Source organism: Cavia porcellus, unplaced genomic scaffold, assembly GCF_034190915.1.
Source record: "Cavia porcellus strain 051 isolate PalLab524CR breed Dunkin Hartley unplaced genomic scaffold, mCavPor4.1 scaffold_6, whole genome shotgun sequence".
NCBI lineage: Eukaryota > Metazoa > Chordata > Mammalia > Rodentia > Caviidae > Cavia > Cavia porcellus.
In genome coordinates, this window is record NW_026947489.1 from 31,870,292 (window position 1) to 31,897,847 (window position 27,556).

The window sequence follows — 27,556 nt, forward strand, 5'->3', positions numbered from 1 at the left end:
CAATGGACTACATAGAAAAAATAATATTGGAATTTGAAGTCTTTTGAAATGACACATTCAGAAAAAAAAAATATGACAGCTTTCACTAGTGTTCCTATTATTTAATAGGAACACTATTAAATAATTACCTACATCATTGGAATATCTGAATGTGAGGAAATCAAGGTTAAGAAAGGGACAGAAAACCTACTCAACGAAATGACACCAGAGAACTTCCCCCATCTTGAGAAAGGCATGGATTATAAAAGCTAATATAATCACAAATAGTCATGATGTAGGTCAGCGAAACTGAAAAATATAGGACAAATTTTCTTTCTTTTTAATTTTCAAGAGAAAAACACCCTGGCATATTTAAGGGCAACCCCATCAAATCGACAGAAGATTTCTCAACAGAAACCCTGGGGGCCACAAGGGAATCAAATGATGTAGTCCAAGTCTTGATAGAAAATAAATGCCTAAATTCCAACTAAGAGTACTACTACCCACAAAGGCAGTCCTTCACAGATAAAAGAGAAAAAAAGAACTTCCAAGATAACCAAAAACTGGGAATTCAGGACCAATAGACCTCTTTACAAAAGATGCTTTAGGGAGTCCTATATCCAGAAGTGAAAGAAAGGTAACTACCATCATGACAACATGTAAAAATATAAATTCTACTAGAAGAGCAGATACACAGAAGTGAAACAGAAAAGAACCAACAGTACTATAAACTATCATATCACAATGATGATTAAGCGAGGAAGAAAAGACCAAAGAATGTTCAAAAACAGACAACCATTAAATCCATACCTTTTAGTAATAACCTTAAATGTAATATAATTCATGTTTGATGAATGGATTAAAAAAACAAAACTCAACAATATGCTGCCTGCACAAAGCTCACTTCTTAGACACACGCACAAAAGATGGAAAATGATATTCCAAGCAAAAGGAATCTTAAAGTAAGAGTAGCTATTTTATAGCTGACAAAGAAAGACTTCAAGGGGCTGGGGATTTAGCTCAGCGGCATAAGCGCCTGCCTTGCAAGCAGGCAGTCGTGAGTTCGATCCCTGGTACCGATAAAAACGAAAAAGACAAAAAAAGTAAGACTTCAAAACAAAAAACTATGAAGTGAAGAAGCTCATTATATAATGATCAAGGGATCGATTCATTGTAAGACAGGATTGTAATTCTATTGACACTAATATTAGACTCCAATTTTATAAAACATACCTAGGGCAAGAAATAGATTCCAATACAAATAATGGTGAAAAATTTCAATACCCTATCCTCAGTAGTAGTAGATCATCTGGACCAAACATTCCAAAAAACAGCTAACATCATGGTTAAACTATACTATAGATCAAATGAACTAAACCTCTACAGAACATTGTATCTACTAGCTGCAGATAATAAACATTCTTTTCATCAGCATGTGGAACTTTCTATATAGCAGACCAAATTTTAGGCCACAAAACAGATTTAAAAATGAACCATTTCCTCTATCCTTTCTGATAACAGTGAGATGAAACTATAAATCACTCACAAGAGAAACTTAAAAAATTATTCATATACCTGGAGTCTGAACATACTTTTGAACACAGATCACTGAAGAAGTCAAAAGAATGATTTAAAATTTATATGTCAGATTTTGGTAACAGACTGAAGAGTGGCCTGATAAAATGAGTTTGGAAAGGTTCCTTCCCTTTCAATTCCATGGAACACTTTGGAAAGCATACGACAAACTGCAGCCAGTGTTCTACTGAATGAGAAAAGTGACATTTTTCTCTAAGATCAGGAAGACAAGACATCCGCTCTCACTGCTCTTACACAATATAGTACTGTAGGTTCTAGCCAGAGGAATGAGGCAAGAGTTAGAAATAAAAGGCATTCAAATAAAACAGGAAGAAATATAATTATCTCTGCTTACAGATGATAAGGTTCTACACACAGAAACACCTAGACTCAAACACTATTAATAGAGACACACGTACATACCACATCTAAGAATAAACATAACCAAGAAAGCAAAAGACTTCTACAGTGAAAATTGCAAAACACTGATGAAGATTACTAAAGAACATGAAGGTCTCTCATGTACATGGATTGAAACAATTGTTGAACTGTCCATATAGTACTACCACAGTGATCTACAGATTCAATTTCCATCAAATGCCAATGACATTCTTAAGAGTAGGAAAAAGAAAATTCATACTCACAAGACATTTAGAAGAGCCAAAGCAATTTTAGGTAAAAAGAACACAGCTGGAGGAATCATAATACCCAATTTCAAGATGTGCAACCACGCTAGTCACCAAAATAGCATGGCACTGGCATAAAGACACACAGACCACAGAATTTAAAGATCCAGAAATCAACCCATATAGCTACAGCTGCCTGATTCTAAAAAATATATATTGGGGAAAGGAGAGCCTCTTCAACAAATGGTGATGAGAAAGCTAGATATCTACATGAGTAAGTCTGAAGCTCAATCCCTTGTTTCTCACTGTGAACCAAATCAAATCCAAGTGAGTCAAAGACCTTAACATAAAGCCTGAAATTGTACAACTATTAAACAGAGGGGAAACACTTCAAGAGACTGGTACAGGCAATAATTTTGGGGGTAGGACTTCAAAAACATAGACAACAAAATCAAAAAGTGACAAATGGACTTCTATCAAACAAAAAGTTTCTGCGTACTGTAAGAATCAACAGTGAAGAGATAACATACATATACAAAGGAGAAAATGTTGACCAGCTGTTTATCTGACAGAATTAATATCTAGAATACATAGAAAACTCAAAAGCTTAACAGCAACAAGCACCAAATATTGTGGTATATAAATACCTGTAATTCTAGCTCTCTGGGAGGTAAAGCAGGATGACTGCAAATTCACACTCAGGCTGGGTGACTTGCGAGACTCCATATGAAAGTTTAAAAATTATAAAAAGACTAGGGCTGTAACTCAGTGAAAAGGTCTGAGGTTCAATCCCTGGAAACCAAGAAGGGGGAAAAAAATGTAATCCCAATGTAAAAAAATGGGCAAAGCCCCTTCTGTAAAAATAGGCAAATGATCTAAAACACTTCTCACAAGAATTAGGCAATAAATATATGAAAACATGCTTCTATCTTGGCATCAGAGGATTGCAAACCTAAACTAAAAAGCAATATTAGAATGAGTGCTACAAAAGAAAAATAAGAACTGCGTTAGGGAGACATAGAGGAAAAGGAATCATAAGTATTGGTAGAAATGTAAATAGGTATAACCACTATGGAAAATAATACAGAGTTCCTCTAAAAGTAGAACTACCAGCTGATCCAATTCTCCCATTCTTGGATATACAGTCAAAAAAAATGAAGCTTGCGTGTGATACTTGTATACTTGAGTTCAATGTGCTATTATTCAGAAATAGCTAAGATACAGAATCAGCCTATATGCCCATCAGTGGATAAGTGGATAAAGAAAATATGAAATATATAGACAATGGAATGTTGTTAAGGCACAAAGAAAAATGAACTCCTGTCCTTAACAGCAAGGACAAATGAAACTGGAAGACATCACAGCAAATAAAATAAGCCAGACACAAACAAGAATCATACGTTGCCTATCTTATGCAGAAACTTAAAAAGTCAACCTGAAAGTGTGATAACGAATACTAGGAACTGGAAAGGGTGTGAGTGGGAAGGGAGGTGGGCATGATCACTGCATGCTGTATGGATGTATCAAAATGTCACATGAAACTCCAGCAATATACATGCGTGATATGTTATTAGAAAGTAGAAAATAGATTCAAAAATAATCACCCATAATGCTCCTCCAAAAAGATAATGTAATTATTTTAAAGTGAATAGTAGATTAAATATTCTAGTACTTAGGTAATAAAAGATTATATAATTTTGAAACTTATTTGGATAAATATTAAATGATAATTTAAAAATCATGTTTCCTTGAAGACAAAACTTCAGGGAGGTACAGTTAGAAAATTTGCAGTACAGGGCATTGTGTTACACTGTCATACTGTACCGTACACATCTTTTCCTTCTTTTACTTGGCCCAAACTTACAATACACAGCCTGTTTCTTTTCCTCTTTAATAAAACTTTGCTAACATTAAAAATACATATTATTAGAACTATGGATTCTAGTTATAGGTGCTAGTTAGAAATTTGTTTTAAACTATTTCAAGTAGCAGTCTAATGTCTTAGCTAGAAAATTTAGCAACAGAAAAAAATAATAATTTTAATACAAATACTATATATATATATATATATAAAATGTATGTATGTTTTGGGTGCTACCTCAATATTTGCCAGGCAGGCACTGTGCTGCTAAGTTATATATCCTTGGTCCTAAATGTACACTTTTGGGTGGGGGTTGAATTCACAATTTTTTACTTGCCCTTAGGCAAGAGCTTAAACCACTAAGCTAAATTCCAAGCCCCTAAATTTATTTATTTATTTTTTTTTTTTGGTACCAGGGATCAAACTGATGACCTTGCGTTAATCAGAAAAGCACTTAAACCACCGAGCTAAATCCCCAGCTCTTCTAAATGTACACTTTTGAACAATACTTTCTCTTACATAATCATTTCGTTCTCTAAACTCTGAAAGCTATTTTCTCATCCCCATTTAATGAAGTAAATACTCTATAATCTGTTTATCAATGCTGTATAGGTCATAGTAACTTTTCAGAGAACTAACAATTATACTAAGTTGTTGTAAACACAAAACTTAGAGAATTTGCTAATCTTAAAGCCTACTACCCATCTCAAATACATCTGTTGTTACTCTATTTTTCTAGTAAGGTACTCCTTCCTTATGGTTAACATTTCCTGGTTGGACTCTCAGCAGGGGTATCAGCTTAAGGAACAAAACCAGATTGGTTCACTTTCTTTTCCCCCATCAGTATCACTTGCAGGCAGTACATTTTGGAACTCAGTTCCACAAAGTTGCGAGCTGTACCCATGGATCCCAGAGTTCCTGCCTTCCACTAGAGAGTATCAGGACATACCTAAGAGCTTCCAAACACAAGCCCACTGAAAGTAATTTATGGAACATTTTCCTCTCTATATTGATTCTGTTCTCCTTAACTGATGAAGATATACATTGAGGTGGGAATTAAAGTGAGCTGTAAAAACAGTAACTCTCTAGGCAAACTTTGTACAAACACAAAGATGCCCTTTACTCAGGGTGGACATATCGTAATACTAGTGACTGTGTGCTGGTCCATAAAAGCCCTGGATTTCAGTCTTTGCTGTCTGGACACTGGGTAGCTGTAAGTGAGTCTATATGGAAATGCAGAACTAATGCAACAGTAAGGAAGATCTCGTTTAAAATTGACGTGAGAGTACTGAGTGTTGGCTTCTCTGAGAGAGTAACACTGTATGCATCTCCCCACAGCACCTGAGGACGGATCATTTACATTCCTGAATGGGGAGGCTGTGGAACACGGTGAAGAGAGCAAGGATCGGACCATCATGCTGATGGGAGTGTCCTCACAGAAGATTTCAGTTCGGCTTAAGAGGACTGTTGCCCACAAGACCACCCAGACCGAATCGCTACCTTGGACTGGCAGTGAGGGCTCTTCTGGTCACTTTGTGCTGTCCTCTCCAAGGAAGACAGCCCAGGATACCCTTTATGTACTTCCCAGTCCTACATCCCCATGCCCCAGTCCAGTCTTGGTCAGAAAGCGAGCGTTTGTCAAGTGGGAGAATAAAGAGTCCCTCATAAAATCAAAAGAAGAGCTCCGTCATCTCAGACTCCCAACATACCAAGAGCTAGAACAGGTACCTTCCTTTTACTTTCCCTGTTTTTCCAGCCTCTTGTTAGGGAAGTACAGCTAACCAGAGAACAGTATGTGGCTAAAGACTGAGAAGATTCGAATCAAGTTGATTTCTGGCTGGGTAAAGGAAAGGAGGAGGGAGGGAGGAATAATGTTACCAATTATAGACAAGCCATTTTGGAGACAAGAAGGAAAGGATATGTTAGTTTTAACAGGAACATTCATTTTAACAAAGAAAAAGAGTGCCTGCCTGGCCTTTCCTGAAAGCATTAAGGTAGGTTCTGTGTTTGGAAGCCCATCACTAAAAACAGGTAATTAGGCATCCACCTGCCTGTGATTCTTCATGTAATTCTACTTACCACACAACAAAAGTTCCCCCTGGATGTCAGATTTCCTGCACTGTTCTCAACATTGCGCCCTTTTCAGTCTCCCATGTATGGAATTAGACAAATAGCTGGAGATAAAAGCTAGATAACATACCACGTGAAACTCAACTTTGTGCTTTTGAAGAGCTTACGAAGAAAGTCTTGCTCTAAATATTTTTAACACGTGCTTTCAGAAAGAAGTCATCAGAGGACGATCAGACGCGGGCTACAAAAAGCCCTTTCTCTTTAAAGGTAGAAACTGGCAAAGACAACTTTTAAGAAAAATGAAAGAAACTTTGAGAAATGAACTAGATATAGGAGAAAGGACTTCAGGCACTGAAGCTGTTTTCCACTCCTGGATATTCTTAAGCCAGCTATGACACTCTCCAGCCTAACTGATCCTCTGTAAATACAGGACTACGACTCCACACTAAGGTTTCAAATTTTGAAATTTTACATGTTTATGAAAAAGAAAAAAATCGAGTTGGCAGTGGTGCTGTGAGGAAATGACAGACTTAAAATGAATTAGGTCCACAGTCATTCCTACCCAGCGATAGCAGCCAGTTCCTCTCCCAGCTGCCTTTTTACTTTCATCGACGTCAAGCAGACCCACAAGTTAAAATTCCCTATATACACGTTAGAGGAAATGTTCCACTTTTCCATTAAGTAAAATCTTTGACTTGTCTACAATTCAACAATCCTATCCATAACAAACTAGTCAAATCAGTACTTAAAATGCAATGTAATACAAAAACATTTTGAAGTGTAAATATATATTACATGTTATTTTGGTGAATGTGTGCCTCTGAATCAACACTGGACAACAGAAAAACAGTAGCTCTTGGGTGAGATATATACACTTGGATTCAAATTCAGTCTTGAAATTATATGGCAACCTTTTCTACTTCTATAAAATTATCTATTTTCAAGGTACATATAAAGGCTAAGATAGTTTATTGTCATGTAACAAGTAGAGGGTACACAACAAGTGCCCAGTATTATATAACAGCTAACAGAGAACACAAGTAATTCAAGCCGAGGACAATCCAATGTGTCTCCAGTTATCCAGACCTTGCCCATACAGTTTAGCATAATTTGTGGGGTATAATATAAGAACACTGGTCTCAAAATCGGAAGCCTGGAAATCAACGATGGCTGTACAATTAAATCACTGCAAATTGGATCACTAAATCTCACTCTATGAGAGTAGGATAAAAATTTTATCAGAAGTATACATTGATTTTCAGTGACTTGGTAGGAAAAGCAAGTTAAATGAGTTATACTATCTCATATGACACAATTTTCAAGCTATACTTCCATGGCTTAGCCTGACCAGACTGTTATACCAAGTTAAAATCTGCTGTACAATACCCAAAGGTTTTGTCACCCTCTACACGTGAGCCAGGAATGACTTATTCTTCCTGCCAGCTATTTACGTCCGTGATACAATAAAAGACTAACTGCTGTTTACATATACTCATTTGATATTCAACATGTTATTTTCTATTCAGTGCAAAATAACTATTTTGGAAAGTTTTTAATTCGCAACCACAGTGAACAGGAGATGCCAATCAACTGTAATACTCTCAATTTTGTAACTGATCTGCTACCCATTGCTGTGTTATTAACATATGTATTCCATTTCCCTTTAGGAAATAAATACTCTGAAAGCAGACAATGACGCCCTAAAGATCCAACTAAAATATGCACAGAAGAAAATAGAATCCCTTCAGCTTGAAAAAAGCAATCATGTCTTAGCACAAATGGAACAGAGCGACTGTTCTTAGCCAGAAACTCATGGAGCACCACCTACGGATGAGTATACCACAGCTCTCATTTCCTAAGCTGATTAACACAAAGACAGGGCAACTTTAGATGGACTGTCTTTAAATGGAGTACTCTGGAAGAGAAAAGCCCTTACTGTTTCGTATTTTAAAAGACTCCTAATGTACAGTATTGTTTTCTTGTTCAATCAGCTGACTCAAACTCGCAGAAAGCTGTAGGATACAAAACTTTTCATGTTCCACACTGATTTTTTTTTTTTTTTTTTTGGTACCAGGGATTGAACTCACGACCTAGCGCTTGCCATGCAGGTGCTCCTGCCGCTGAGCTAAATCCATGCCCCCTCCACCCTTCTTTCTGGAATAGCAAAAGTGTCCTAAAGCATGACTATAGTTTCCTAACAAGGTAGTATCTCATATGGCCCACACTGATTCTTAAAACTAAAATTTCTGGAAAACAAATTGGCGTTTTCCAAATTGAAGGATTTCCTTTGTTCTACAAAGCTTTACTGATAATGAAAAAATATCAATATTCCAAAAGCAGTGGAACTTGTAGGTCCCAGCATTCTTTGTGTATCTACTTCACTACCTCAGATCTAATCAGTAGCCTTTTTTCCTCCCTCCCCACTAAGCCACATCCATGAATGTATCTACTTAGAAGTGAACTTCTAGAGATGCAGTCCTTGGCTTTTCAGTGGCTTATTAAACATGGTGTTATACAGACACAAGGTCAATTAGTTCTAGTCTTAAAGTTACTCTAAAATAAAACCAGTACCTAGGAACATAGCTATTACCATCTCATATATGACTTGCTGATTAGTATAATAAACATAATGTAGACATATTTGTCCTCATATTCTATAGTGAATACAACTAGGAACTTACAGTTTTTTAAAGCAAGTCTGTAAAGAGTATCAAACCCTTCCTGTTTAGTATTTTTTAAGTAAACTATTTTTAAAATTCTCTTTTGAACTGATTTTGTGCTTAAAACTGTCTTCACTATTGATACTACTTAGAGAAATAAGCTAATTGAATCAGCAATGTAAATAACAGCTGACAACATGTACATATGTATATAATATGTATATATGGTATCAGGCATGCATGTAGTTTAGAGTTGTCTCCATAAATTTTACTATTTAGCAAAATCACAGGTGACAAGCCCTGGTTATATTCTGTTACGAAGGTTAATGAATGAGCTCAGTTAGGGGCCTGGGCTATTATTCACAAACTCTAACTAACATTTTCTTTTGGGGGAATTAGCTTCCATACTAGGTAGGAAAATCCAGTAGCCAACTGATTTATAATTCATATATAAGTGGGCCAGCTGCCAGGAATATAATCTTAATTGAAAGTTTCACATGTAAAGTCAAAGCACGATGCCCTTATCAATAATACAAAATATATAGTGTGGCCTACTTGCAGGATTCAGATTATTTAAGTTTTTTTGATGAAAGATCACTTCCATTTGTCTACTTCTTTGTACTAAGATTTAATGACATAAAACTTAGAAATGTTTTACTAAATTTTAAAGAATTGCTTCACATAAATTTATTCTTCTTGTAAATCCAAACTCAGAAATGCTCAAAGCAGTGCCGCTTAGGCCCACTGCCTAGAATATACACTTTATTAGCTAACTGGTACTTGGTTTACATGGAGTAAACATGAGCTTATGAAAATGCTAGAATTCAGATTCATTATTATTTTCCTATGACAGACTAAAGGGTATATCTCAGTTTTTAAACTATAATCATGGAATATACACTTCCTCATACTTTCCACCTAAAATGAAGACCTCAAGCTATTTTTTATGTAAATAATCTGTAATATATAGGATTTCAAAAGGTGATAGTTCCTTTAACTAACTAAATTATCATGGATAGATAATCCTGGGCACTGAACAATGTTAGCACTGAAATGAACACAAGGCCAGATTTTCGTCATAGGCTTTAAAATCCAGCAAAGGCAAAAGAGGAATAATGTTATCAATATTGTTTATGTTGAGCTATGGGAACTAGTGGAATCCAGAGAAAAATCTGAAACAAGTTTTTGCTTTACCACGTCGAAGATGAAAATTTTTGTTTCTCATATTGACTTGAAATAATTTTGGACAGGTATTTATCTGCCAAGACAAAAATAAATTTTGTTTTATTAACAATGTCATTTTCTTTGTTAATTAAATCACTTTTTTCACTGACCATTTATGAATCTGTCTTACGGTAAATAATGTAAAAGGACTGCAAGAAAAAATGTACAGATTGTAAATTTTTTGATAATGTAAGTTTTCTTCAAGTAATATTTATATGATAAAGACATTAGGATCCCACAACATACATGTCTTGTGTTTCTTCTTCATCTGCATGAATATGTACAAACTCCACCTGAAATTTTACTATTGGTTTATGTATGGACTACTCCTCTATTAAATAGTGTTGTCCTGGAAGTAAAAGCAAAGCAACTAGATTATTCAGTTTAAAAGTTTTGGTATCTTTTGTAGTCCAAAGTTAACAGTACAGAAATACCCACTCTTTTCCCATCTTCTAATGATTTCTAGTGGCTTTCCCATTAAGTCTAAAAATACATTAAAGGAGAAAAAATTGACCACTGTCATTTTTCTGTGGCTTGTCTTTAATTTCCAGTCCACCTAAGCTAGACACAGACTAAAAAAGAAAACAATTGGTAGCTGGTTCAGCTTTAGACCCCCTATGGTATTCACATGTGTTCATAATTTAAAGTGATTTTCTCTTGTTCTCCCAACCAGTTTTTCTATTAACTGAACCAATGGGAAAGGGAAGCTAAGCCATTCACATTCCACTGTGAATGCACTCTGGTACATTTGGTGGGAGTATACTGATCATTTTGACAATTCATAGTATTTCATACAGAAGAATGAAATTGCACCAACAATCCAACCTGAAGGAAATCTAACCTCATCTCCACCCCACTTCTCATCCCAAATTCTCCCTACCTTGGGCTACAGTATCATTGCTTTGAATATTTTCTGGCCACAAATATTTTTTAGGTTACCATATCTTTTGTCACATTTTCACATAAATAAAATACTGTTTAAACTCTTTTGCCTTTAATGAGGCAAGTTTCTGAAGATGTACAGAACACAAGAAAACATTCAAAGAAATGCCTGCTTCCTTTTTGATCAGAGCTTATGAATAAACGTGAGGCATTTATGTACAGACAGAACTCAGGTACTTTATTTGGCCAGAAAGAAAGGTTGGTTACTACTTCAAGCCTGAAATTCCTAGTGAGAGCATATCCATAGGTGCTACTGTATAGGTGCCACAGGCTACACAAACCCTAGGGAAAGTACAGGGAAGGAAACAGAAAGATGGGGAAAAAATGAAATTGAGAACCAAGTCAAAAAGTTATGAAAAAGGTATTGACGTTTTAGGAAGCAGTGAAGTGCCACTTGTCATATTCTACATTTCAGTTCCATTCAGTTTATAAAACACTTTCACATTATGACCTTTCACATTAACCCCTAATACCTGTTGCTCTTCTAGATGTTGCTCAGCAAACTGTTGTAGAGAAATTTTTGCTGATCAAGAATTACCATGAAAATCCTACCTAATAGAGAATAATGGCAAAGTTTTTTACCCAAGAGAGATTCACAGGAATGTATAACTAGGAATGGTTTCAACTCCCAAATCAATCTAGAAGTGCTCAATTTAAACTACTAATCTTACAGAAATTCAGAAACTCATGTTTGTCATATTTATCATCCTTTTAGTGTTGAAGAAAATTAACCAGCCTGCTAAAAATCTACTATTATGTTTCTACTGATACCAGTTCGGTTGGTTGGATAGCAAAAAGTTGTTCTGTACTGGTGGGGACTCAGTTCACACAATGAGATACGAATTTTACAGATAGTTAAAGAGATGATATGGCTGAATAGAGGAGAAGCCTCTATTCAGAACTACTCAAGAGAAATTCAACTAAAAACATAGGTAATTGGAAGGGGAGGGACATACATCCTGAAACAAAAATTAGTCTGAAATAAGAGACTCACAGATCAAGCAAAACCTTTATAAAAGAGAAGCTTTAAGTCCTTTATAAAGGTTTTGCTTATCTATGAGATAAGGAATAAGCAAGGGATTATCATTTTTTATTATATTTCATTTTCTTTTCTTTTTTCTTTACTGGTTTATTTCATTTTCCATTTCTTAGGACTTATACTTTTGTTCTAATTTCTTCACCTTCTTTCCCCCTCTCCTCAACTATCTCTCTGGATTTAATCATATTTTCATGAGCGAACAGTCTCTAATATTTCTGGTTAACTTTGGTCATTTCTTGCTTACACCTTTGTTCTTTCTCTTGTGCCCTCTTCTCTAGTTTCTCAAAGCTTGTGCAATCATCCTTTTTTTACCAGCCTTGCTTCTACTTTATTTCTCTTTAGTTCTCTGTTTTATCCACTATCTTCTTTAAATTTCCTCACCATGGGGTAACTCTACCAAGGAGAAACACTTTGCATACAAGTTCCCAAATTACAATGAGTTCTGTTATATAACCTTAGGTTTTGCTCCTATGGCTTAAGTACAAAATTAATAGTTACCACAGTTTAAAAGTTTATAAGCTGTGCTTGATGCTATTGTTATTGTTAAATATACTACTTTATCTCTTGTAAATATCTCTTGTAAATCAGTTGTTCTCCTTTCTGTATCTCTTGTAAATCTCTTGTAAATCAGTTGTTCTCCTTTCTGTATCAACATCTCACCATTGCCCAGCATCAAAGGACTGGGGACTGAACAAAATAGATTCCAACATCTCACTCTTAATAAGCTGGGAAGATAGAATCTAGGGACAGACATGAGCTAAGACCCTCCTGCATACAGAAGTCATCCCTGAAGAAAAGACAGTTCCTAGGGAGGCCTTGATTCTACAGATAAAATTACTTTCCACACAGAAAACAAAATAAAAATTTTAAAAATAGAAAATAACAAGACACAAAAGCAAAATAATGCCTGACAAGCATGAGGTCATGAGTTCAATGCCCGGTACCAAAAAAAAAAAAAAAAAAAAAAAGCAAAATGAAACCTCAGGATGCCATCCCACCTTGAATAAGTCCAGGAGACAATAACATATAAGAAAATGGAAAAAAAAAAATTGAAGACACATATCTGAAATTATGATACCAACCAAAGCAAACAAGTTCATGAGGCTAGAGAGGAAATCAGACCAGAAATAATCTCTCAGTTAAAAAAGAATTGATGACCATAATGAAGGAATTGCTTAGCAAATCTAGAGTTGAATAGATTTAAACAGAGGAACATAGGAAAATTATGGAAACTGTGAATGTCCCATATTGGAAATAAATAGAATGCATGAAATGGATTCGAACAGATATCCAGGAAATAAAAATTCCACTGAAAGCTTGCAAAACCACATAAACAAAAGTGAAGAAGAGACTTTCAGACTCTGAAGACAGAATCATGGCTAGCAATCAAGAAAGAAAAGATATCTTAAAAATAGTAAGAGATCAGGAAAAGACAATTCAACAGCTGCAAGACAATGCAAAGAAAAACAATATAGGACTGACTAGAGTCAACACAAATGACATAAAGACTATTTGTAAAAATAATAGCAGAAAATTTTCCAAGCATAAGAAAAGAATCTGACATACAGATACTGAATCACACAGGACCTCAATTAGCCATGACCAAAATAAATCTACATCCAGGTATATAATAACCAAGAATTAAAAACTCAACACAAGAGTATTAAAAGCTGTTAGAGAAAAGAAGTATCATCTATGAAGGAAAGTCTATCATAATTGTCAATGCAAATTTTCAAATCAAGAAGAACTTGGAATGAAGTATTTCAAGTCCTAAATAAAACAACTTTAAACCCAGAGTGACATACCATGAAAAACTATCATTCAAAATTAATGGAGAAATAAGACACTTCCATGACAACTGAAGAAATTCATGAACAAACCAACCTTACAGGGGATACTGAAAGATATTCTAGACACATAAAAAATGACCACAATTCCAAGAACAAAAACAGAAACAAACCATCAGGAAGGACAAGCATTAAACACAAGGTAAAAGCTAGGAACATCAGCAGAAAATAAAATGACAAAGATAAACCAGTTGTAAGCATCAATGTAAATAGCCTCAATTTACCAGCCAAAAAAGACTGGGAAAATGGATCAAGAAACAGGATCCAATAATATGCTGCATACACATTTAACTCCAAAAGAAATTCACAGATTGAGAGTCAAAGGAGGCAAAACAACCTCCATGCTACAGGAACCCAAAAAAAAGAGTAGCTGTTCTGTTTAGATACGTGTGAACTTCAAACCAAGAATAATCAAAAGAGATAAAGAAGTTCACCACGTATTTGTAGGGGAAAACTTCAAAAGATAATCATAAATACGTATGAACCAAATGCAGGAACAATCAACTGTATAAAACAAATCCTAAAAGATATGAAAAATCAAATAAGCAGTAACAAAATTGTAATGGAGGACGACCTTAATACCCCACTGCCACAAACAGATAGATGAACCTGATAAAAGGTCAGAATAAGAATATCAGCACTGAACCAAACCTGTGAATAAATGGACATGTTTACAGGGTGTTCCACCCAGCATCAGAATAGATATTCTCAGCAATGTATGAGCTATTCTCTAAAACAGATCATATACCAGCTAATAGAACATGCTTAAGTAAATGCAAAGGAAATGAAATTATCCCACGTATATTATCTGACCATAAAGTAATTAAACTGGAAATCAATGGCAAAAGAAACAATAAAAACTCCATAAATACATGGAAATTAAATAACCTCCTGAATAACCAATGGGTCATAGATAAAGAGAAATTAGATACCTACAATTGAACAAAAATGCAGATATAAGATATCAGAACCTGCAGTCCTAAGAAGGAAATTTATAGCAATCAACTCTCATATTAGAAAAACAATGAATATAAATAATCTAACATTGTATTTCAAGCTTCTAGGAAAAGAAGATCAAGTCAAGCCAAAAGCCCATATATACAAGGGAAGAAATTACAAAGGTCTAAACAGAAATTAATGCAATTAAGACTAAAAAAACAGGCTAGGGATTTAGCTCAGCAGCATAAGAACCTGCCTTGCAAGTAGGCAGTTGTGAGTTCAATCCCTGGTACCAATTAAAAAAAAAAAAAAAAAAAGACTAAGAAAACAATATAAAGAATCAAAGAACAAAAGAGCTGATTCTTTAAAAGATTAAATAAAACTGACAAGCTCTTAATTAACCTTATCAAAAAAAAGGAAAGAAAAGGCTCAAATTCATGTAACAAATTAAAAGTATGAAATTACTATAGATTCTGTGGAAATATAGAAGATTATCAGTACCTACTTTGTGAATCTTTACTGTAATGAAATGGAAAACAGAAGAAATGGACAGATTCCAGATACACATGAATTACCCAAGGTGAATCAAGATATAAAAATTCTGAATACCAAGAAGCAGTTAATGAAATTAACTGTAATTAAAAACTTACCAACAAAGAAAAGCCCAAGTTCTGATGGATTCACTGCTGAATTCTACAAGAAATTTAGAGAAAATTTATTGCCCATACTCCTCAGATTCTTTAATGAAACTGAAAAGGAAATAGTATTCTGTAATTCATTCTTATAGGCAAGTATTATCCTGATATCAAAACCAGAGAAAGACCCAATCATAAAAGAGAACTACAGGCCAATATCCCTAATGAACATAAATACAAAAATCCTCAAAAAGATACTAGCAAACAAAATGTAGCAAATCACAAAGAACATTATTCACTATGACCAATTATTCACTATGACCAGGAATGCAGGGATGGCTCAACACATGTAAATCAATAAATGTAACATACCATATCGACAGAGCCAAAACCAAAAATCACATGACCACAATAGATGCAGGAAAAAAAAAAAAAACTTGCAACAAAGTTAACACTCATTCATGACAAAAACCCTACAGAAAATCAGAACAGATAGTCTTTATCTAAATCTCAGTAAAAGCCATCTATGATAAGCCAACAGCCAGCATCATACTAAATGGACAAAATCTGAAAGCTTTCATTTTAAAATGAAGCAACTATGTCTACTATAACCACTCCTATTCAATATAGTTCTAAAAACATTAGCCAGAACAATCAGACAAGAGAAATGGCATAACAATATAGAAGAAGTCAAATTATTATTCCCAGATGACACAATACTCTAGATAGAATACCCCAAAAACTCCACCAAAAGCCTTGAAGATTTAATAACTGAATTCAGTTGTTTGGTGGGATACAAAGTCAACACTCAAAAATCAGTAACATTCCTGTAGACAAACAATAAATTCACTGAAAGAGAAATTAGGGAAACCAGATAATCACATTCAAAAAAATTAAAAACTTAAGGAACCAATCTAACAAAGGAAGTAAAATATCTATTTATTGAAAATTATACTACTCTTACTAGGTTGTTGAAACAGTCATGCTGTGTCCTCTATTGTTATATTGTTATGTCCTGTTTTATCTCAATCTCCCCCTTATTGTTTTAAAAAAATTATTTAGTCATTTTCTTAAATTTGTCTTAATTAAAGAAAAAATTCAAAAAATTAGGATATATAAATAGTAACTCTTTTTGATTTCCTATTAACTTGTTTTGAAGTCCTGTAGTACTCCCACGATCTTGTTTTGACTGATTAGACTCTGTTCCATTCTATATGATAGTATCAAGTTTGAAGACATAGGCAACTACTTTGAAGACAATAAGATTCACTAAGATACCCATTCTGGTTTGACTATTGTCTTCTTTGGAAGTCCTGTAATGTTTACAACGCCTAAGTTTTATTGGTCTTGTTCTCTACTGTTTTGTCCAACTTTATAATATCTAATGAGATAGACAATTCTTTTTAAGGAAACAAGGAACAACGTTGATAACCATTGTTGATAAACTTGTACTCTGTTCTACACCATGTGCTATGTCTATCCTTGGTATTGACTGACAGCTTTGTTTTGCCATATTTGACTGTATTCTCCCCCCCCCCCAAAAAAAGTAATAAGCACTAAGGAGTAATAAAATCCAAAATGTGTAAATTTTGTTGTAAAAAAGAGAGGGAAAAAAAAAAAAAAAAAGAAAAAGAGCTCTAACGGATATAACAGTGAGTGTGTTTAGGGGTGTTGAATAGCTGACTATATCAATGTTTTTGGATCATTGAACACAGCTGTTTGCAGTCTCCCTGTTTGAGTGTCCACCTTGTATTCTTTGATACTGTGATTTGAGGAACTATTTTCAAGATGATAATATGTAATCTACTAACAGGTGATTTCTTACTGTTATGTTTTTTTTTTTTGTAGTTCTGTATTACGTGTACCCTTACACCGCTTTCGTTTGTTTTGTGTTTTTCTCTTTTTCCTCTTAAATAAAAAAAAAAAAAAGAAAATTATACTACTCTTAAAAAGGAAACTGAAGAAATCAGAAAATGGAAAGATATCCCTTGCTCACAGATAAAAAGCAACATGGTGAAAAATGCTATACTCCCCAAATTGTTATACAGATTTAATGCAATCATGATCAAAATATCATTAACATACTTCACTGAGCTACAGAAACCATTCCTGAAATTCACTTAAAAACAGAAGAGACCTAGAATAGCAAAAGTAATTCTAGACAATGAAGGCAAGGTAGAGGGCTTATCAGTCCCTGACATGAAATTATACTACAAAGCTACTGTGATAACATCAGCATGATACACACACACACACACACACACACACACACATCCCTGAGGCTCAGCAGAACAGATTAGAAGATGGAGACACAACTACAAACACACTCCCAGCACCCTATCTTTGACAAAGGGAGCAAACATGTTCACTGGAAGAAAGATAGCCTCTTTAATAAATGGTACTGGAAAAACTGGGTTCTCTAGATGTCAAAGATTAAAACCAGACCTATGTCTATCATCATGCACTAAATCAAAATGGATCAAAGATCTAAATATTAAAACAGAAAAACTAAATTACTGAAGAAAGTAGATATAAATTTGAAAAGGTAAGTGTAGGCAGAGTTCATGAACAAAACTCAGACTACATAGGAAACACTTGAAAGAATCAACTGAAGTCTCATCTTATTGAAAAGCTTTTACACAACAAAAGAAGTCATCAGCAGAGTGAAAAGACAACCCATAGAGTGGGAATCAATTTTAGCCAACTGTCCCTCAGACAAAGGGCTTCTATCTAGAACATAAAAGAACTGGGTGGGGGGGGACCCCACACACCCAAAATTCAAAGACTCAATCCAAAAAAGGGTATCTGAGATGAATACACAATTCTTAGGTGAAGAAATTCAATTGGGAAATAAATATATGAAAAAATGTTTGACTTCATCAGTCATTCATGAGATGCAAAAACAAAACTAAGACTCCATCTCACTCCAGAAAGAATGGCTATCATCAAGAAATCAACCAGTAATAAATGCTGGCAGGGCTGTAGGAAAAAAGGAACCCTTTTCTACTCTTTTTTTTTTTTTTTTTTTTTTTCCCCTTTTCTACTCTTGATAGTAGTACAAACTGGTGCAACCACTGTGGAAATCAGTGTGGAGATTCCTCCAACAGCTAGGATTAAAAGTCCCATTTAACCAAACTATTCACCTTCTGGATGTCTTCCCAGAAGATATCATACCTCAGTGATGTATGTGTATCCATGTTTATAGCAGCACAGTTTGTAATAGCTAAATATTGGAAAAACTCAAATGCCTATCAAAGAATGGATAAAAAAGATGAGGTCTTTTTTATACAATAAAGCACTATTCAGCCATTAAGAAGGATAAGCTTAAGACTTTTATAGGTAAATGAATGTAACTAGAGACAACACTCATAAATTAAATAAATCAAACTCACATGCTTAAACATCATATTGTCTCCTTGGTATGAGAATCTGAAAGTAAATAAGGTTTAAAATGTATAACAGATATTGTGAAATGGAAAGAAACTGTTCAAAAAGAAAAAGGAACTAAGATGGAAGAAAGAAAAAAGAAAAAAATGCAAGTTTGTTATATTATTTGTATCTCTTATTCATTGAAAAGGAAGGTTTGTGCTAATATTGATGGAGAAATTTTTATGTCCATGTCTTATACTGAGTAAATACTTTAAATAATAGGAACGTATTAACTATTGTTATTCTCATTTTATTATTAAATTTTGTTTTACTTTTTTCCATTAAAAAATTAGAAAAAAAAATCAGTATGATCAACCCTTTCTGACTCCACACTATTCAACCAATAGGTGCTGTATAAATTTTCAATGAATTGCATTTGAAAAGAAGTGAGCAGAGGATGTGTGTCTCATTCCTCATTGGACAAATGAAGGCGAATCAATCTTTGGTAGCTAAGGTCATTTCAACCCTGGCTTGGCACCATAATTCAAATTTACAGCTCTTGATCCCAAAAACCCATACAGCCATTCCCTAATACTGTGTCTCCCAAATTTAGCTGTGAATCAGAATTATTAATGGATGCCTTAGCTCTACCCATGATGTACTATTTAAGCTGGAAATCACTGCTTAATTCTGTATGATACAGGTCAGCCTGCTTTTTAATATTTGTTTATCAGAAGTGAGGGTGCAAATGATGAAGAGACCAGTTTATAGGAATTCTTTTTAACACCACTATGTAAAATTGATACATACATTTTATCCCTTTAATTCTGACCTCATTTTTAATTTTTCAGTCAACATCCTATGGGTTTCAAATCCAACTGGAAAATAAATCAAATATGCATGGCAAAAAGAATAATTTGGCTTCAACTTTAACAGAAACCTGACCAAAGGATTTTCTCCCTATGAAAAGCACCTACTGAACACAACTATCAGTCTTTCCCTCTATTTTGTAAAACTGAATTAACGAATTTTAAAGCATCCACAGGAATAGAGATGAGACAAGAGTCTATATTTCTTTCTACCACAGGTCAGGTCATTTATATGTTTCAACCCTGAACAAAATACAGGTAACAGCCTAAATTCAATCATGACAATAAAATACTTTCCATTTTCCAAGTTTGATGGTAATAAATATTTACATTTTTAAAAATAATTTTTGTTCATCTTGCTTTTTTAAAAAGACAACATGCTTAAGAGTACACAGAATATGGAAAAAGTCATCCCTTTCAGAGATCAACTGGTTAGTATAAAACCTTCATACATATTGATTTAAGAATGATATTATCAGGGAATCTAACATGGTGTTTACTTCAAAGGTGACATTCAAGTACGTTATTTGGGACACAATGCCTAATGTATCTAACAAGAAGTACGTACAACTATATAATGTTTGCATTTCTAGTATCTCCTGTACCCCCCACCACCACCTCCTCCTCCTCCTCCTCCATATGGATCTCCATAGCCTCTTCCACCATAGCCCCCTCCTCTTCCACCATAGCCCCCTCTGCCACCATAATCACCCCTTCCTTGGAAACCTCCTCTACCCCCGCCTCCTCCACCACCTGCCCCTCCACCTCCTCCCCACCCTCCTCCCCCACCCCTCCCTCCTCCCCAGCCACCTCCTCTTCCTCCCCCCCCACCGCCTCTCCCACCACCACCACCACCACCCCATCCGCCCCTTCCGCCGCCTTCTTGTCTCTTTTGCCAAGGGGGCATTTCAGGGGGTGGTGGTTCAATCTCATTCGGCCGTCCTCCCCTGTCAGGGACTCTTCCCATCAGCACCTGTATAAAGGAACATTCTCTTTCAGTTTCTAGTATTTTAAAAACTAAAATTTATATGAAAACTCCAAATTATAATACAATTATTGGTTAAAAGACACAGAAGCCAAATATTTAACAACATGAAATACTTGATATGGCTATATGAATACTGAAAATGAGTGTACGGGCCAGGGATACAGCTCAGTGGCACAGCACCTGCCTGGCAAGTGCAAGGTCCTAAGTTTAAGGAGGAGTAAAAGACTGACTGATAACTGTGAGGAGGGAGTCAATGGCCTCCCATAGCCAGAGGGAATACAATAGCATCCTGTTAGTGCTTTTCAGGAATGAAGGCAAGGTATTTGCTCCTCAAAAAAAATGACTTAAAATCATTTGGCATCTACTTCCACTGACCAAAATTGTATTTAGGACTTTTAAGTCATAACAAAATAAAGTAGTACAACTTCAAGCCGGAACAAGGTTCTAGGTACATACACATTCTGTCAGCAATAATGTCCCGTTAACCAAATTTCCTGAATGTTATTCTCACTAGTACCTCACCAGTCATGTTGGTGGGCACATGAAGATTATGCTTAAGAGCTGATCATAAGATTACTCTCAAATAATCAGACTCTCAGTAAAGAGCTGGACAATATCACTTATAGAAGCACAACACTTGATCCAGTAAAAATATATGTAGATTGTAATTCAATGCAATATACTAAGTAGCATATTAAAAAAAGAACACTTTCATAAGAGGGGTTAACTTAAAATGAAAGCACAGAAGCAAATACTAGTGGTATCTAATTTAGTGATAATCAGCAAACTAATGACTGAAAAACAACCATCCTATAGGCTAAAGGTATATATAGTTCAGTGGCAGAGCAGTAAGACCCTGGATTCAAACCTCAGCCTTCTCTGGCCAAACACCTTGTCTCAAGCTATACTGAGTAAGAAACAATGTTGGTTTTGTTTGTTTTTTTGTAGTGCTGGGGGATACAACAGAAGGCCTCATGTTTACTAGGTAAGGATTCTCCCACTGAGTTGTATTTCAAGTTCAAGAAACAATGTTTTTTAAAATACCTATAGACCTTACTTTTTTCTTTTTTACTCTTCTATAATAAAAGTTTACTGTGGAGGGCTCTACCTCTATGGAAAAGACATGCTAGTTAAGCTAAGATTCTAGATTACTGTTACTGTAAGATGTTAAAAAATTCAAATACCTTGCACTTAAATTGCCAAGAAAGCAATTCCCCTACATAAATGCCAGAGCTGGGATATGAACCCAGTTTGGTAGCATGTACTATTTTTACCTTTATACCAAAAATAGAGGGGCTGGGGATTTAGCTCAGTGACGTAAGCACCTGCCTGTCAAGCGTGAGGTCATGAGTTTGATCCCGGTGCCAAAAAAAAGAGTCAAATGACAGTGAATGAAATAACTGTTTCAGATTCTGACAAATAAATGACTATAAATTAGGAAGAAAAATTTTTTTGCTAGTTACTAATAAAAACTTTCCTTTAATTCAGATAAAGCACTGATTCAGTTTATGAATGCAGAAATTCAAATGAACATACACAAATGTTCCACCACTCTTTCTAGCTCATCAAGACACAAAACAAAAACATCATAAATTCACTCTCAACCATGCTGAGAGATAAACTAACCTTATTAATGGCACATGCTGTTTTTTCCCGACTGATGCCACTACTTGTTCTAATGATCTTCGATAGATCTTCACGAGCAGCAAGCAGGTGTGCCAGTGTAACGGTCGTCTTGGGTGACAAAGCATATCGTTTAGGCTGGTAAATTCTTGCTATACTATCTGTCTTTACCTAAGTTACAAAGCATAGGGGAAAAAATGAACAAAAGTAAATTTTATTAAAACAACAGCAATCAATCTTCAGGAAGAAAAAAGAGATAATGCACAAGCTAGGAAAAAGTAATTAAATACTGATGACTTATATGTAAAATAAAAAATAGACCTCTAGGTACTAAAAAAAAAATACATGCAGCAACAACTCTAAGTAATGTAACATGAATGGGTTAAAATACCTAAACGTGGTTTTACTAAAGCAGACACAGGACTTTAAAAAGTAAAACATCAATACTGACTTGCCAAACAAAAGGAACATTTGAATATAGTGAGAAATACCAAATTTTTGGATGGGGATACTGAGTATTGTCAATTTTTCTCTCATGTAATCCGATTAGAGTGGTTTTGGGGAAGACGAAAAAATCTTAAATTAATTCAGAAATTAAACACAGGAGTCTGAGAAAATAGCGAAGCAATAAGCAGCAGAGAAAGTGCCTGAGAGTTGCTGTTCAGATGCTGAAACACAGCAACGTGTGAGAAGACAAGGAGGAAAATGGGTGCCCCGGATCCAGGAAGAATCTGAACCATGACTGAAGCCCCTGGAGAGAGTGAAGGAGGAGGGAGCCAGCAGCACCTTCTCCCAGAGAAGAGACTCACGCACAAGAAGAACAGTAACTCGCCAAACCCGTTCCCACAACAGTGATGGCTGGTTACCCTGGAGACAAGGCAGGGGAGGGAGCAGGGGACACGAAGGAAGGACTGCACTGACTGCTGGTGCGTTCAAGGGTCTCACTCTTCCAGTAGGTTACAGTTGGCCTGGGGTTGTCTTGGAGATGGGCAACCTGAGACAGAACTCAGAACTGCAGCTGGCTCCCTCTAGTGGCTGCCAGCAGGGCTCAGACCCCTGGAGGGTGCTCACAAGACAGTGAGACAGACTTCTCAACACAAACCATCAAGTCAAGAAAAGAGCAAGGCAGAGACAAGGCAATACATGTTGGCCATAACCATTAATGTAGATGGCCTCAATTCATCAATAAAAAGAAACACAGGCACAGTGGATTAGGAGACAAGATCCACCAATATGCCTTATTCAAGAAACACATTTAACTCAAAAGGAAATTTACAGAATGAAAGTCAAAGGGGGAAAAACAATGTTCCATGTGACAGAGAACCAGAAAAAAGCAGGCCTAGCTTGCCCATCAACCACAGAATGGATAAGAAAGATAAGGCATTTTTATACAATGGAAAGCAACTCAGGTATAAAGGAGAATAACCTTGAGGCTCTTGTAGGTAAACTGAGATCATGCTCATGGATGAAATGGTTCATCACATGTGTAACAGATATTGTGGAAGTGAAAATGGGGGAAACGTCAAAAAAAAGGAAAAGGTAGCCATTGTTAATTTCCTATTATCTTGGTTTGAAGCCTTGTGTAGCTTTCATTGTTCTGTTTGGTTTTATTCTGTTTTGTTTTGATTCTACTATATCTGATGGCATGGGCAGCTATTTTAAAGACAAGAAGATATATTATGGTAGCCACTGTTGATTCCCTCTTATTTTGTTTTGAAGCCATGTATCACTTTCATTGTTTTGTTTTGATTTGACTTTATTTTGTTTTATTTCATTTTATCATGCCTGATGCTATATAAAGACAGCTACTTTGAAGATAACAAGAGGGCTTATGGTAGCCATTGTTGATTTCCTACTGTCTTGTTTTGAAGTCCTGTATCACATTCATTTTATTTTGTTTTGATCGATTCTATTCTCTTTGGTTTGGTTTGGTTTTATTCTCTTCGAAATAAAAAAAATAAAAAATAAAATTTAAAAAGGTGACTGACTAGTCTTTATCACAAAATGCAGGCTTACTGAGAGTAGCCACTCCCCATCAAAAAGCTAATGCTGGCTTGCTGGGATAGATCCAAAGGTTGTCTGCCAGTGAAAGCAGACACAGACCTGGATAAACCTAGAGGCAGACTTATTTTTTCTGTCTTCTCCTTCCTTTCTCTCATGTTTGTTTTTGATTTTTAGTTTTTTTCTCTTTTTCTTTCTTTTTCCCTTGTTTGACCCTATTTTTATGTAAGTATATGTGGTTTCTAGCCTCCCTGTGGCTCTGTCTGTTCTTTTCAAATCTTTCTTTGCTTTTTTCCTTCCAGTTTTCTATGTTTCCCAAAGTGATGCCCCTTGGTCCTGCAACCTTACTTCTAATCTCTTCCTCTTTTATCAACTCTATCTTCTCCTAAAACTATACTAAATTTTAAACCCCAAGGCCAAACTGACATGTCAACTGACGTATCATTGCATACTGTATACGATTTTCTGGTTTGTTTACATTTTTTTATATAACCACAAATCTAGTTTTACAGTTAAAATTAAGGGTTAGCTCAGTTTGTCATTTTCTAGGCTGTATTTGATTCTATAGGTACCACTACAGCCAAAATTGGCAAGTTATTCTAAACAGTTGTTGGTCCTGGTATTCCATGACTGAGATTCGCTAAGGGTCACAGAACATACTGTGGCACAAAAAATCAGGGACTGGGCCAAATGAACAACTTCTCATCTCCAACAAACTGAAGAGGTAAGATCTTCCAACCAACTCAAAACCCAAAAACCAGCTACACCTGGAAGATACCTCATAAGTAGTCATCACCTAAGGGTCTTAAATACTAGCAATAAAGCAACCAACCATTGACAATTTACAAGCATCACCCTAGGAATTAAACTTAAAAAATGAAAGAGAGAGAGAGAAAGGAAAAGACAAAACAAAAAAAAAGGACATGTAAACAAAATGCAACTCCAGACATTGAATTTGTCAAAGGCAAATCCAGGAGACAATGAGGTGAGACAATCAGAAAGCCTCACCGGGCCTCTCTGAAGCAGTAAAAACAAAGCAATTCAATATTCAATGAGGCTCTGGAAAAAATGAAATCAGAAATAATCTCTCAGATAACTATAGAGATGATATCCAAAATAAGGACCATGCTTAGTGATGCAGAGCAGATAAAGACAAAAAAAAAAAAAGAAAGACTTAAGAAAATGATGGAAGCTCAGCACAGGAAAGAAATGGAATCCATAAAGCAGATTCAAGCAGGTATCCAGGACACTAAAAACTCCATTGAAAGTACTGGAAGCAGATTAGGCCAGTATGAGGATAAGAGCTCAGATATTGAAGACAGTTTGCAGTTTGGGACCTGGAAAGGAAAGATTTCTCAAAAATTGCAAGGGACCAAGAGAAATCAATCCAGCAGCTGCTAGGAAAGACAAATAATAATTTAACATTGGCTGTGGTCAATAAAAAGGCAAGAGATACCACAAATGACATCAAGAAAATGTTTAGAGACGTCATGGTGGAAAACTTCCCTGATAGAGAAAAACAATTTGACATACAGATATATGAGGCATATAACACTCCAATTATACATGACCAAAAAAAAAAAAAAAACTATAGCCAGGCATGTGTTAGTCAAGATTTCAGAAATGCATCATAAGAACAGAATATTAAAAGCTATTAAGGGTCTGGAGGAGGAGGGGTCCCGGGTTCCTGGGGCACCTCGGCCCGTACCCAGCCGCGCCTGGCCTTCGGTGAGCGGAGGAGGAGCTGCGCGGACCCGGAGCCGCCTGCAGAGGCCCCGTCCTTTGTCTGGAGGAGGAGGGGTCCCGGGTTCCTGGGGCACCTCGGCCCGTACCCAGCCGCGCCTGGCCTTCGGTGAGCGGAGGAGGAGCTGCGCGGACCCGGAGCCGCCTGCAGAGGCCCCGTCCTTTGTCTGGAGGAGGAGGGGTCCCGGGTTCCTGGGGCACCTCGGCCCGTACCCAGCAGCGCCTGGCCGTCTGTGTGCGGAGGAGGAGCTGCGCGGACCCGGAGCCGCCTGCAGAGGCCCCCGTCCTTTGTCTGGAGGAGGAGGGGTCCCGGGTTCCTGGGGCACCTCGGCCCGTACCCAGCCGCGCCTGGCCGTCGGTGTGCGGAGGAGGAGCTGCGCGGACCCGGAGCCGCCTGCAGAGGCCCCTTCCTTTGTCTGGAGGAGGAGGGGTCCCGGGTTCCTGAGGCACCTCGGCCTGAGCCCAGCCGCGCATAGCCATCTGCGTGCAGAGGAGGAGCGGGGTAGATCCGGAGTGCCCGCAGGAGGCCCTTCCTTTGTCTGGAGGTTTGTGGATATCTCTGCCAGCAGGGAGGGATCACAGGCTCCTGAGGCACTGCGGTCTGTGGTGAGTACCCTAACCCGGCTGCGATCCAAGAGCTGTGGATCTACCAAGGGGCAGGTGGGTGCACAGTGTCCCTGAGGCCCAGCTTGTCTGGAACCGCGGAGTTCTGATCAAGCAGAGAAGGGCCATTGGTTCTGCAGGCCCAATGGCCTGGGGTAGAGGGGTGCCAGAGTCTCAGTAGCTGCAAACATAGAAGGGGATTTTCAACAGATCCTGAGGAGGCTTTCAAATAACACTTGAAACACAGAAATATAGGAAAATGACAAAACGAAAGACCAAATTACAACCTCAAACCTCCAGCCCAACTCAGGAAACCCTAGGAGAAGTGTATTTAGAAGAAAATATATCCCATCCTCCTCATATATTAGACACAATAGCTACTGAAGTTGACAAGCAACTCCAGGAAGCTTTAAAGAAATTCAAACTCGAAATAATTTCTCAGATAAAAGAAGAAATGATAAAAGAAATGAAAGAGATTCTAAATATATCTAAAGAAAACACAGATAAAAAATTGGAGGAATTAAACAAAAAGATAGAATCCCTAGACGAGCAATATAAGAAACAAACAGAATACATAATGCAGATGCACAGAGATATACAGGAAATAAAAAACTCCACTGAAAGTTGTAAAAACCGCCTTAATGAAAGTGAAGACAGAATTTCAGACCTTGAAGACAGGATTGCAGCAAGTGAACAGGAAAGGAAAGATCTTTTAAAAATAACAAGGAATCAGGAAATAACAATTCAACAACTGCAAGATGATGCAAAGAAGAATAACATAAGAATGATAGGGATTAATGAAAAAGAAGGAGACAACATAAAGGATATCAAGAGGATATTTAGAGAAGCAATAGCTGAAAACTTCCCAAGCATGAGATCAGAAACTGACATCAGGATCAGTGAAGCATATAGAACTCCAAATAGTCATAACCAAAATAAAACTACACCCAGACATATAATAAT

The 27,556-nt window shown here is 36.4% G+C and overlaps 2 protein-coding genes across 3 annotated transcripts in view; one reads left to right on the forward strand and one right to left on the reverse strand.

Annotated features, from left to right (window-relative positions):
• Positions 1 to 10,517, forward strand: part of Rasgrp1 (RAS guanyl releasing protein 1) — a 68,815-nt gene extending 58,298 nt beyond the window's left edge. For both annotated transcript variants that reach the window (XM_003475677.5, XM_063250302.1), the window contains exons 16-17: positions 5,380 to 5,765; positions 7,779 to 10,517. In XM_003475677.5, coding sequence (XP_003475725.1) covers positions 5,380 to 5,765; positions 7,779 to 7,913 — 521 coding nt within the window. In that variant the 3' untranslated portion in view covers positions 7,914 to 10,517. The remainder of the gene's footprint in view (positions 1 to 5,379; positions 5,766 to 7,778) is intronic.
• Positions 10,518 to 19,060: 8,543 nt separating this feature from the next.
• The window catches only part of Fam98b (family with sequence similarity 98 member B), a 53,430-nt gene continuing 44,934 nt past the window's right edge, over positions 19,061 to 27,556 (reverse strand). The window contains exons 7-8 of the mRNA XM_005006200.4: positions 22,250 to 22,417; positions 19,061 to 20,608 (exon numbers count right to left, since the gene is read on the reverse strand). Of these exons, the coding sequence (XP_005006257.2) occupies positions 20,225 to 20,608; positions 22,250 to 22,417 (552 nt within the window). The 3' untranslated portion in view covers positions 19,061 to 20,224. The remainder of the gene's footprint in view (positions 20,609 to 22,249; positions 22,418 to 27,556) is intronic.